Raw genomic sequence first — 12,982 nt, 5'->3', positions numbered from 1 at the left:
CACTGTGGTAACAATATGCCTTTCATTTCAGCGCGTTGCACGTGCAGTATGTTGGTCGCTGGACAGTGCTGCAGAAGTTAAGGCAACGGGCAGTAGCACTCACTTCAGCTGCACAGTTTCTACTCCCATTGGATGTGATAATAGTGCCCATCACCCTGCTATGCTTCATTCTGCAGAGTTTATAATTAATTTCCTGCCTGTCTGGAAGAGTGCCTACTCTTTCCACATGGCCTTCTTTCTCACTTCCTTTCATTCCTCTCGGGACCCTTTCAGAAACAAACACAGAACGTTTTTACCAATTCTCAGACAAATGTAAATAACCATTTTACTCTTCCACCCATCCCTCTCTTTATCTCTCTTCCTTCATCTCCCTTTTCTCATTCCATCCCTGGTGCAAGACAGGTGACCAACTTGCCAAGAATTAGTAACTGCTATCCAAGAGCCTGGATTTGAGCCCACTAAGTTTAGGGGAGGGAGTGTAATCTTGTCTGAGTCAGTGTATGGGCCTGTTGCCGGTAGCCTCTCAAGTACTGCTTAGCTGGCTAGATAAAGAGTCAGATGGTGGAGGGAAAACCTGTGTTATTGTTGATGTGATGCAGCTGATTGTTTAGTAGTTGTTGAAAACATGTTAATTGTATTCTGAGTGTTCAGTTAGAGTGGTCGTACAGTAAGTACAGAATTACCTCTCCCAGTGGCTCACATATTGTGGCAGTGTTCCTGAAAGTCTACCACAGATTTCTGTAAGAGCAGCTTGGATCTTAAGTGGTGAATTTGTTTTCATTTGCCTTCATCAGCCACACTACAAATTCAAAATGCTAAACTGAGAGCTTCACGCAGCCAGGTGCACAACCCCATTTGGGATGTATTTAATGAGAGAAGAGAGAATAATACCTTCCATGAGATTGTGTTGTTTTGTGCAGCTATAAAAATTTTTCAGGGCCTCAGAAAAATTGCTACAGTCTGGAACCTATTTTCAAAAGCAGGAGCTAACATAGTGTTTCAAATTGCAGAGACCTGAGAAATGCTAACCAAAGTTTTCAGACAGGTAGAGTATTTGCAGCTTAAAGTAATTTCTCCCTTTGAGATCAAGTCCAGCTGTTTCAAGTCAGATAGCCAAGTATCAAAGTTTCCACCATGCGTTATGAAAAGCTGGGATTTAACCACTGGAAAGCTTTGAAAAATTCCAGCAAGCATGTTTGCAGATGTAAGTGCCTTACTGCTTTTTTGACTATTTGAAGCTAAGATTTATTTGCATATACATCCCATAGGCAGTTTCTCATTCATGTAATCCATACTTATGCTGCTTTTTCCAGTCTTAAAATGCTTCCACTGAATCCTTTCAGCAGTGGAATTGGTGGAAAGTTGTCTAACCTTTCTTCCCTCCCTCCCTTCCTCAGTCTCTACAAGTAGCATTCCTCTCTGTATTCTGCCCACTAACCTTATGATTCTTCCCACCATTTCAGACTTTTAACATGAAATAATTGATGTATTCTGAGAGAGAAGGTTTATTTGCTTTCCTCCATTTTTTCTATACTTTTCTGTATTTTTCATTCAGCTTCTGCTCAGCCCTTTATGCTTAGATGTAGCCTTGCCTCCATCTGCACACCTAGCCTGCATGTCAGGTCACTGACCCCTCTTAGCATTGCTGAGCAGTTAGTGAGATCCTTTATGCAGCTTTAATGGAGAGTTCCAGTCCTGTCCTTAGTTTGCCAGACATGAGCAAGTTAGAAAGGGGTCTGCTTTTTCATTGAAGGCTTATTTCCCATATCTAATACACAGTAGATGACTCATCTGCGTGGTGAAACAGCTTTTGGAACTAGAAGCACCCTTTTTGGCCTTGCTGTCTTCCTGGTGTTTTGGACTTCTGCAAGAACGGACCATCTGCATCTCTAATGCTGCTTTTTCAAATTGACTCCTATGAAAATCCCAGAAGTTAATTTGGTCCAGTGAATGAAAATATAAACAGAAACCTGTAGAAACTGCATTTACAATTCTGGAGCGTATAAAATTTTAGACATAAAAAAAGACAATTGGATGTAAACAGTGGTAGCTTTACGTACAGTTGTTGATTTCAAGTTTGAATTTGATATAGTGGTTAGAACTGAAATAAGTACTGGTGAAGTAAAACAGTGCTGACTACAGCTGTGTTTTGATATGCATGAGAGCGTCCCCTTAAATTACAAAGTGGGGTATTGCTGTGCCATGTAGAGCTACCATTGGTAGAACAAATTACACGAAGCTGAGACTGAAGAGTTTTAGCTGACAGAAGCAATAATATGTCAGGGGTTTTGCAGACTGGAAAACAGTTTCTTTTTCTGATATTCACTCCATAAACAGAAGACAGTGTAAAAACACAGCTGTATGGTAAGGTTATAAAACATTCACTTCTCAATAAATTGTGATGCAAACATGCAGTTTAGTGTAAGAAGGCAAAAATAAAAAGGTAGAAAATTTATTATGAAATGCCTTACAGTATTAAGGCCAGTGTATTAGAACTCACTGATTGATTTTCGACCGATGCTCTTGGTATACATAAATCATTACCATTAAATGTTGTATTCTGGGTTTGCTGTCTGTACATACATCTTGTTAATACTGCTTGAGCTGATTTTTATGTTGTTGGAAAGGATTGTGGCAAATGTGATTGCGTATTAAAAAGCTGAGCCCGGTATCTCTTAACTTTTCCAATGAGAGCTGTGCTGCTCTGAAGCCTGTACAGGACCCGCCACATCTCCTGCCTGCAGCCTAAGCGGGTGCAGCCCGAGCTGGGCAGCCGTTTGCCTTATGGAATGTGCCATCTAGTGGCTAGCGGGTAAGGGCTAATTAAAAAAAAAAATAAAAGCCAATGAACTTTTTAATGCATTTTTACACAGCGGGGAAAATGGATGGAGGTTGGCAAATCCTCAACTTGCCTTCTTTTTCTCCCCCTAAGTAACATGCATTCATAGATCACTATTTGTTTCCAAAACAGCCATTGTTTCTACTGTCTGTGGTCCATTCTCTGCTCTCAGGCTGTTTGCTGAGGTCCAGATTGAAATCGTCTGCTATGGCGGAGTACTTGGGTAGAATAATTAGTGCTGTATTCACAAAGCTTTGGAAGTCGTATTGTAACATCACTGTTTCTGCCTGCATCTGAAATGTTGATTCTTAAAAACTTGATTCAAATGCCTCTAGAACTGCTCAAATTTCCTTGACACCCACCCCTTGCCACGCCCAAGTATATCCCCGTTGTCCACCTGTCCTTTAGGTAACTGCTAAACATTGCTCTTGCTTGGACCTAAGTGGTGTGTAAATTGGATTTTGTGAAAAAAAGTGGCCATGAGAGCTGCCCAGTACCTTAGTGGTTAGTGCAGGCACCCAGGATGTTCAAGACCCAGGGTTAAGCCTCTTGACTGCCTCATTATTTTGACTTTGCATTCCTGTTGGTGCTGAGGTTTCCACTAAATAAGGGTTTATGTTGGGACACTTGGGCAAAGCCTCTCCCCATTCTTAGAAAACCCCATAAGAGGCTGAATCCTGCCCACGTGTGCCATTGTTCTACATGCTGCTGAAGTGTCACTTCAACTGAATGGTCTCGGGCTGTTTTCAGTTCCACATCACCCATGTTGCTGATACCAAGAGGGCAAAGGCATCCATAGCTCTGTCCACTGAAATAAACCCATCGGCTTTGAGATTGGGTTTGGGAGAGAGGGCTTCAGATGGGAGCACCTAGGGAGCATTGCCTGGCTCTTGGTACAGGTTTGTCTCGTGTAACATGGGAGAGGTTGCAGCTCACTGTCACAGCCTGGGAACATGGTTCAAAGAACATGCTACTGCATGTGGGTTGCACTGTAGTATAACAGTCCTCATACATGCTAATACCTGTGCTAATATGGGGTCACCAAACCCCTGCTGGAGGCAGTTGGGATGGAAAAACTCGATTTAAAAAAATGGAATAAAGTAATCTTTGTTATTAATCAGGGAAGGAGTTATTTAGGACAACCAACACCAGCCAGCTTTATAAAAGAAGAGAAGAAATGCACACTGAGGATCTTTGTTTTCTATATGTGATGTTTGCAAAATTAACACTGAAAGAAACATTTTGATGTTGTTCCTCTCTGGAGACACCTGTGTGATTCAGCCCGAGTCACTACTGTTCTGAGAACCACCTATTTGTGTGGATCCCATCTAATCAAGTACTTGTCATCTTGATTTAACAAGGGCTTCTTTTAGATTGTTAGCTTAAGGAAAGTGTTGTTATTTTTCTGTCCCCTTCTCTTCTAGGATATTAAACACAACATTGTTTGAAATGTATGAAGCTCTGGGCAATTTTCCTGCCTTGTGGTTCTTCAATGTGCTGCTTGTGATTCTTCAAATTCTGCACTGTTTTTGGTCTTACCTAATCATAAAGGCAGCCTACAAAGCTGTTTCAAAGGGCAAGGTAAGACAGCACAGTTCTGTTTCGTGTTTCGGATTTTAACCTTTTCAATACCAATATGGGGTCACTGACTTTTTGGTTACTTTTTCTTTCTAATCTATAACACATTACTGAAGACACGTTGTTTTATGTAAACTCTTCTTTCCTTTCGTGGAAACTCTTTTCCACTCCTTCTAACAAATGTCAGATAATGTAATATACTCTTTATAGTGATTGTATTTTTATGTGCTTCCACACTTCTTTTTTATAATCTGGTACACTGAACCAAACTACATTAGGAAAATTGGATTAAAAAAAAAAGCAAACTGCTTTCTTGGGGCTGCCAGTTCTGTTTTTCTTCTTAATAGTGGTTGTCAGCAAAGTGTTAATTTCCCAGCTGATATTGATAGTAATAACAATACAAACTGAAATTCTGCTGCCTTCACTAGTGGCAAAGTTACAAATCACAGCCTCTTTTGGGTTTTGGTATTAATGAAGTTCTGCAAAGCTGTGTACTTTCTTTCTAGGATTCCTACAGCAAGACTACTTGTGATAAAATTTAGTGTCGTGCTGCCATTGTTATATTTGACAGGGAGATATAATTCACAGAAATGCTAGCCCCATTACACTTGCTGCGCAGATATGGCGCTCACATTTAGATGATAGAAGTAACACTTACAGATCATGTGAAGTACAGGGCATTTTGGCCTTAAAGAGTAGCGTGCATGAGTAGATGTTTTAGCCTCCAAAGTGAATAGGATTGTTCTGCAGAAAACTGCTTTCTCTGAATGTACTGGAGAGCTCAGCCTTGTACCGTACGGAGCCCAGAATCTGCCACTCACTCTGTATAAAAGAGTGCATTTGTGAACTGTATTTTGCCTGGAAGCCACACTTCAGTCTCCTCTGCTTTTAGCAATTATTAGCCTCAGCTGTCCTGTCTGAATTACACCAGTGACTTCAAAGAGTGCTTCATACTCTTCTCTTACTCTGCTTGTTTATCCTTTCCCTTGTGCTGTGCTGGAAGGCTGGGAAGTGGAAACCTTTGCATGTAAGTTTCTTTAAATTTACTATGCAAAAGATTTATTCTGCGCAATACTGGTGTTTGTGGGGTTTTTTTTTTTAATTTGTAGTTTCTGCTTGGTATTTTTATCCATTGTTTGTGTTTATGTATTTAAATGAAGGCTATCTTTAAAGGACATTTTTACTTCTTGCCTATGCATTGCCTAATTCCATTCAAACCCACTTCTGTCTGTAGTGTCTGGGATGCTATTATATTACAATCTTTTGTACACATATATATCATCAGGATAAATAGCTGCTCTGTCACCATTCAGGAAGCATACTTGAGAGTGTAAGTCCTCTCCGTTATAGTTCAAACAGCTGCACAGGAGAAAATTTAGATTGTACAAGAGCAGAGTTAGACACTTGCAGTAAGACAGTGACCGGGTTAAAGATGTATATGCACGACATATACGTGGAGGATTCTTCTTCTTCCTTCAGATCTTAATTCCTCACTCGCATCCCCATTCTTTCCTTTTTTGCAGTAAAATAAGCACTGTTCTCACAACATATTACAGATATCTTACAGTAGATCTTCATCCTTATTTACTGTTTTATTGTTGTATTACTAGCATCCACCTTTGGAACAGCTCAGCTGATAAAGCAATTTATTATTAAATTTGTAACTAATCTTGATCATCTGTTTCTTACTCTGTTATGCTTAGTTTTATAAACCTAGATATATATTCTCTAGACCCCAGTGGATTCTTTTGGGGATGAACAAAGAGAACTAAGTAATGCAAGATGTGTTGCATTTATATCAGGTTTTAAGTGCAAAGTCCCTGCTATGTTGCTGCATTTTAAAAACAAAGAGAGCGGATCACGTGTTTAACAGAAGTGGCTGCAGCATAGAATCTTCTTTTGATTGTTTGGCTTCTGTAGGGGCCTGGACCGTGGGAAAGTTATAGAGAGAACATACCAGTACACTGTTATGTAACAGCATGAGATAGCAAGAAAGTATAGGGATGTGGCTTGCTTAAGTTTATAGTAAGTATCCAATTAGAACAGTAGAGGTGGCACGCAGCCAGATTATGGACAATACTTGTAGCCAATAGCTTAGTGTGTGACCGTTACATAAGAGAGTATGTAGGTTATAAAAGTGTGTGTTAACCAAAATAAAGAAGCTACTAGAGCACCATATTGGTGTGCTGTAGTTCTTTCCTCGCGCGGACCCCAACAGGCTTCGGAGCAGGACACTAGCAGAAGAATTGGCAGTGAATCTAATATATTAAGAGAATTTAAGATGATGCAGAATGTTTCAGTCATCTGGTTTGCCCTCCTGTCAATCACAGGCACTCAGTAGCCTATGCTGGGCCCATTCTCTTCTGTCTGATAAAAATGTAATTCTAAGCTTTAATATAAAAGTCCCTTTATATAAAAGAGACTGAAGTAATCTGTTAATTGAAGCTGTGTGAATATGGAATCAAATTTCTGACCTCAGCTGAAGTCTAGTTTCATGGGTATCAGAATTGCAGGCATTATGATATTGCAAGGATGGTAGCACCATTGGGAGCACCAAAGGCAAATGGCCATTTCTGAGGTGAGAGCTGGAGAGCAGAATTGTGATGAGGGCTTTCTGGAGTAGAGAAGGATTATTGTAAGCAAAAAGTTACATGCAGTGGCCCTGTTCTTTGTTTTGATTTCTTTGGGGAAAAGACTCACCATGTGTTTTGCCCCTTTTACGTCCATTTGCTATAGTAAAGTCAATTGGAATTGCCCGATGTGGCCACCAGCACAGCATGGATAGATTCTGAATGACTTAGGAAGCTCAGCTATACAAACAGGGGTAGAGTCAGGCATGGAAAGCCACATCTTTAAAGCTGCATGCAGCTTAGCCTTCAGACTTCTTTCTGTTGATGCTTTTTTTTTTACTTCATCTGAGGGACTCTTACCAGTTTTGGAGACTTTCAAGATCAGACTGGGTAAAGCTCTGGGTAACCTTGCCTAACTCCACAGCTGACCCTACTTTGAGGAGGAGATTGGGCATAGACTTCTTGAGGTCTCTTCTGACCTGAGTTATCCTATGATCCTACACGTTGGCAGTGCCGTTGTTACCTACCTGGGAAAAACATCCCATTAAAAACAGGGCAGACAGAGCCTTGTCTTTGCAGGATTTTCTTTCCTGTTGCCCTGTTTGCTCTCCTTAACCTGCCTGTTGTGGGCTTCCTCATGTTTTTACTTGTTTTGGGTGCGCCTAACTGAATGGGGTGAAGCAAAGTCACATCAGGGATTCTGAAGGGACTCAGTGCACAGCTCTCAAACTTACTGATCTTCATCTATGGCTTTCAAAGATCTCTACAAAGGAGGAGAGTGGACTCCTTAACCGAAGAAACAGCATTTGCCCAGTAAATGGGTATAAAGTGTCAGGAAGGAAGTCAGCTGGAAATTAGCAGGAATCCCTAGCAATTAAGGTCAGTCTGTTTCTGAAACAGCTTTCCAGTGGCATGATGGGGCAGATAGTTGAACTGCTCAAGTATGTTTGTGGTTCCTGTGATAGGGACTGGAGTGGACTATGTTCAGTGTTTCCAAGCTCCATTCTCACCACTAGCCTGAGGTCAGAGACTGGAGTTACCCAGAGTGGTGAGTTATGTTTTGGCCACTACTTCTTCTCCTACTGCCAGCCCATAGCACTGTTCCCTGGAGCTGTGTGACTTGTAGAGAATGAGTTGTGAGGTGAGGGGGAGGAAGTTGGGGTGAATATTTTGTATTATGAGGTTAAAGAGAAGAACCCCAAAGGAAGCACAGGAAATAAAGTTGTAGTAGGAGGGCAGAGGGACTTGGGAGCTTGGATTATTGGTTCCTTTAGTCTGTGCACAACCCTTCTGAGCACTGTGCCCTCACTTGTACTACCTTCAATGCACCAGTGCCAAGTTACCATCCTGCCTTTGCACATGACGTGTGGACAGGCATCTGTATTTGAAGTGAGTCCAGGCATGCAAAGGCAGAGAAGCATGCCAGAGCTGAGATCGCCTTTGAAGCTCAAATTGAGAAATGTTTGAATTCTTTGATTCTGTCTTGAACCAAAAAGCTTCAGTTGTTTCCTTACAATCACCGACTGCTTGCTTCTTTTTCAAATTCTACAGGCAGCAAAGGATGACCGAAGTGACATTGAGTCAAGCTCAGATGAGGAAGAAACAGTACCTTGTTCAAAGACCCCGCACAGCACTATCTCCACTAATGGGACCGGTGGTGCCAATGGGACAAACGGGTATCTTACTGGTGGCACTTGCTCAGAGGAGCATTGAGTTCAGTCATGAGACACGAACAGAATGAACTGTTTGCTACTGGAAGTAAATTATAAGTTGTGAATGCAGTTTCTTCATATATCTCAGCATCAGAAAAAATTAGGAGTATCAAAGCATTCTGATAGCGCACTGCCATATTTCCTGTTTGTGAATGAAGACAACACACCATTCTGTATACGTAGGCATGCTGTATGTGTATGTAACTGACACAATGGGAGCAGTATTTTCACTTGTACTGTCTTTGAAATATTATTTATTTTTTATTCTTTTGGGAACTTCTGGACAAAAGGGAATATCCATTCTCTAACTTTATCTTTTGGGATTCTCAGTTGTGGAGAGCATCACGCTCAGATCTCTTCTGTCCATCCCTGTTGCTTTTGCTGAGTCTGCTATAAGTAATAGTTGTTTAATTTGTTACTTACAGTAAGATAGAACTTAGCTTTATAGATTCTAGATCTGCTTCAGATATTTTTGCTATCTTTGTGTTTTAAAGTGCTGGTTTTGAAATTGCCTATCAAATCACAGTGGCTGTTCCTCCAACATAAATTTTTAATACACCAGATTGATATTTTAAATAGTAGGTAATGTGGTCAATTAGCAATTTGGGGAAAAAAATTGTAGTAATTGTGGGATATTATTTTAGCATAATTTAAAATCCAATTTGATGGTTAATTGCATTAGAAGTAGACTTGATTAGTTGTGCAACTACCCAAAAGCATTTGTGTCAACAGTTAGGATAAACTCATTCTCACTTTTTTTTTTGCCTTGCAAGTTTTGAACCCCTACAGATTTCAGCTTTTTGCAGAGATTCCACGTTGAAAGATGTTAGTTCAAGTGCACCATTGTGAATCCAGACCTCACTCCTGAAACTGTTTTTGCAAGTTCAGATGGATGAGAGCAGGGGTGTAATGGAAAAAACAGCAGATGAAAAGTTCATTACTTCCTCGGACACAGTTCAGTCTAGGTACCGTTCTTATAATTATTGCCACTTTCTTGATAGAGTGAAGAAAGAGAAGGCAGAATGTCATACATTACTAGAAGCAGTTTATTTTAAATGTGTGAAAACCTGAGCAAAATTCACTTAACATAATTCACAGCAAACTTTGAACACTCAGCAGTATTTCATCACCTCTAGAAATAAAATTAAGGGTGTCTGTAAAATAATTTTGCTCTCCTTTTTCATCCAAGATTTACGAACTTGTCCCAAAGAAGACAAAGTAACACCCAAAATAACCAACTTTTTAAACATTATGTACACGCTTCTTCCAGTTACCAGATCAAAGTTTGATGTAGGATGCTAAGGATCATACAACTCTTGCAGGACACTGCTGTGATTTGTGACAGCATTGCCAAAAATAGACGAGGTTCTTGAGTAACAGACTCTATGCAACCTACTGTTCGACAGTATTGTGTATGTGCACACAGAACCAATGTGCTTATAGACCAAAGACTTCTATATATATTCAAAAAAAGAAGGGGGGGAAAAAAGTAAAAACAAAAAACAAAAAACAAACAAACAAAAAAAAACACAAAAAAAAACACAAAAAAAAAACCACAAAAAAAAAGGAAGGAGCAAACCAGGAAAAAAATGTAAGAGGGTATCTTCTATGTACAAAGGGATTGGAGTGCCGTGTTCAGCTGGAACTCTAAGCTGGGAAATCTTTCTGATTCCTTCGACCTATGCAAATAGCGAAATATAGATGGTTTCTCATGCCATAAAACATGTTTAAAGGCTCTATTTTATACAGACTCCATTGAAGAAAGTTATGTTGCCACTTCTTTCTTTGGAAAACCTGAGATTTGTCCTATTCTTATCGGTCACTCTTGAAAACTTCCGAATCCTTTATTATCCATAGGGACCCTTGTGTGTTAGCAAAAAAATGTGCTAGAAGTAAGGGCATAATGGCATGAATGAAAATAGTACCTCCATTTAGTAGATAATAAATGTAAGAAAACTGAAAAAATGTAAATCATGGAAGAAGAGCTGTCAGGTTTACTACCCCCAGAGCATCTTTTGAAAAAGCCAGGTAACCTTGTAATTCAGCAGCTGCATAGTTTATATGTACATCAGCATATCTGAGGGACCAATGGAGTTTTATTTAAATCTCCTTCTCCCCAAAAAGTTTCTCTGCCTCTTAATTTTTCTCATCTGTCTCCTATGCCTCTGATTTCATACAGTTACCTGCAGGGCAGGTTATACATGTAAAAAGACTGATTGGAATAGAGAGTAGCCCAACTACAGTATTTGAGGTGGCAGTTGTTTAATAATTACTGTCAAAATGATACCAAGATTTTAAAACAAAATCATCCTGAGATATATTTAATGAATGTTATAATTTCTGAAATCTGACCTGCTAAGATGGTAATTGAGAGTAACAGTTTAAACACATCTCTTTCATGGTGTTGATTACTACCTTCACTGGACCATTTCACTTCTGCAAAGATGGTTACAAAAATTACATTCTGGCAAAATCTTTTGTCTTACATGGGGACAGAATGTTCCTCTGAACTACCAACGTACACAACATAGATAGCATACAATAGTACCGTAATGTTGTTGATATCAGGACAGAGAGCAGTTCCCAAAAACAATCCCTGTGCAAGAGGCAGGAGACCTTTGGTCCCTGTTTGTCCTTCTCAGCTGTGCTCTATAGTGTTGATTCAGATGTGCAGTCAAGGCTACAACCCTTGAGATGATTTACCATCGCTGGCTACATATGCTCTTCGTGTACCCCCACTGTTAAATAATGAAACTTGGATTGAAACTCTTCCTTTGAAGTTCAGTTGCATCTATGATGTGCTAAAGCATGTCACAGTTACCATGGTTCACCTGACTCCCAGTGACTTACTTATCTCCTATAAATCTGTCTTTTTGGAGTCCATTCTTAGCAGCCTAGAATAAACTTAATACAGGTATGTCTAGAAAATAGGTGAGATGAGAGAGTCAAATGACACATTTGTGGAAATGGGGTAGAGTAAGGAAGCATCACTAAACTTTCAAGCTACAATTTTTTTATGGGAATAAAAAATTCACACTATTTTTTCTGTCTTAGTGGGATGAACCAAGTGTTTTAGTGATCATACGTGGCAGTGTGTTTTGATTCATTGCTTTAACCAATGGATGTCAAAACTTTGGCTTCATGTTCCACTCTGCAGAGAGGATGTCATGCAGCTATTTCCTTTTTCATTTGAATTTGTTTGCTTCTCTGCCGAAGAGCTTTACAAGGTGCTTTTGGAGGCCATCAAGTATTTAGAGGATAATCACATGTATTCCAGAAAATTGATTGAAATGATTCACATGGCTCATGGTAAATGCAAGATCTTAAAAGGTTCTGTATATGCATACCTTTTGTCAAATTGTCATTTTAGTCATTTTAGAAATGAGGGTTTGTACTCTATAACCTATTTGTCTTCAACTTCTATGCTCCCTTTTTATAGTACAGTACACGACACAGTGGTTGAGATGTTGAAGTAGAAAAATGAGGAAATGATATGTAGAGTTTATTAGTAAATAGTAAGAATTTGTCTTCTCTCCCTAGCCAGCCCAGAATATAGTAAAATAAGATTCAGGTCTCCCTTTGTTTACTGTTTTCCATATTGGCATAATTTGTACCAAAAGAAAAATATATGGTGGGGGTTTTTTTATAAAAAACTAAAAACAAACATTGCAGAAAATGGTAGAAATATCTGATCAAACAACAAGGGTGGACGTTGGAGTCTTTTGGATCTTGATCAATGTTCAGTAGTGCTAGTTCTAAAATACCAAAGTGTCCCATGCTGTTTCCTTGTTGCCATTTTGTATGCCAGTTTTTTCTATGTGTTATTTAATTATTCCAGCAGAATTGGAACAGGTATCACAGCTTCATATGCTCCTGTCTCAGCCTGTGACCATTCTGTGTGATTGCCAATGCCAAATCCTTTTTCTGAGACCCAAGTACATGCACTAAAGCTTTGCTTACAGTGAAGTGATTCTTGTCTTAAATCTGTATCTGTTTTGAGTGAAAATCACTTTCTGGTTCTGAACGGGACATGGTGGCAAGAGCCGTTACCCTGCAGCAAATGTCAATGATGATCAACATGGGTTGATTTAGACACTGCGTGTGTGTTACACAGAGTATTCTCATAGAAAGCCTAATGCATGTTTCATTCATCTTCTCATTGCTGCAGCCCTCCATATTCTCAGAGAAATATGGGCTACCATTGGTTTTCTACAGTTGATGCTTTGGTATTTTTTTATTCTCTTTGCTACCACTCATTTTTGTATGTCTCCTATTGTCTACTT

General features: G+C 39.6%; 1 protein-coding gene across 4 annotated transcripts in view; it reads left to right on the top strand.

Annotated features, from left to right (window-relative positions):
• Nucleotides 1-9,011, top strand: part of CERS6 (ceramide synthase 6) — a 137,258-nt gene extending 128,247 nt beyond the window's left edge. The window contains exons 9-11 of one of the 4 annotated variants that reach the window (XM_068407494.1): nucleotides 4,264-4,420; nucleotides 5,421-5,444; nucleotides 8,539-9,011. In XM_068407494.1, the coding sequence (XP_068263595.1) occupies nucleotides 4,264-4,420; nucleotides 5,421-5,444; nucleotides 8,539-8,700 (343 nt within the window). In that variant the 3' untranslated portion in view covers nucleotides 8,701-9,011. Of the gene's footprint in view, nucleotides 1-4,263; nucleotides 4,439-5,420; nucleotides 5,449-8,538 lie in introns of all 4 variants that reach the window. The other 3 variants (XM_068407493.1, XM_068407491.1, XM_068407492.1) reach the window with 3 other exon arrangements.
• The last annotated feature ends 3,971 nt before the right edge of the window (nucleotides 9,012-12,982 follow it).

This window comes from Nyctibius grandis, chromosome 9 (genome assembly GCF_013368605.1).
Source record: "Nyctibius grandis isolate bNycGra1 chromosome 9, bNycGra1.pri, whole genome shotgun sequence".
NCBI lineage: Eukaryota > Metazoa > Chordata > Aves > Nyctibiiformes > Nyctibiidae > Nyctibius > Nyctibius grandis.
Note: the sequence above shows the minus strand (reverse complement) of the source record. Positions and strands in the feature narration are given on the sequence as shown.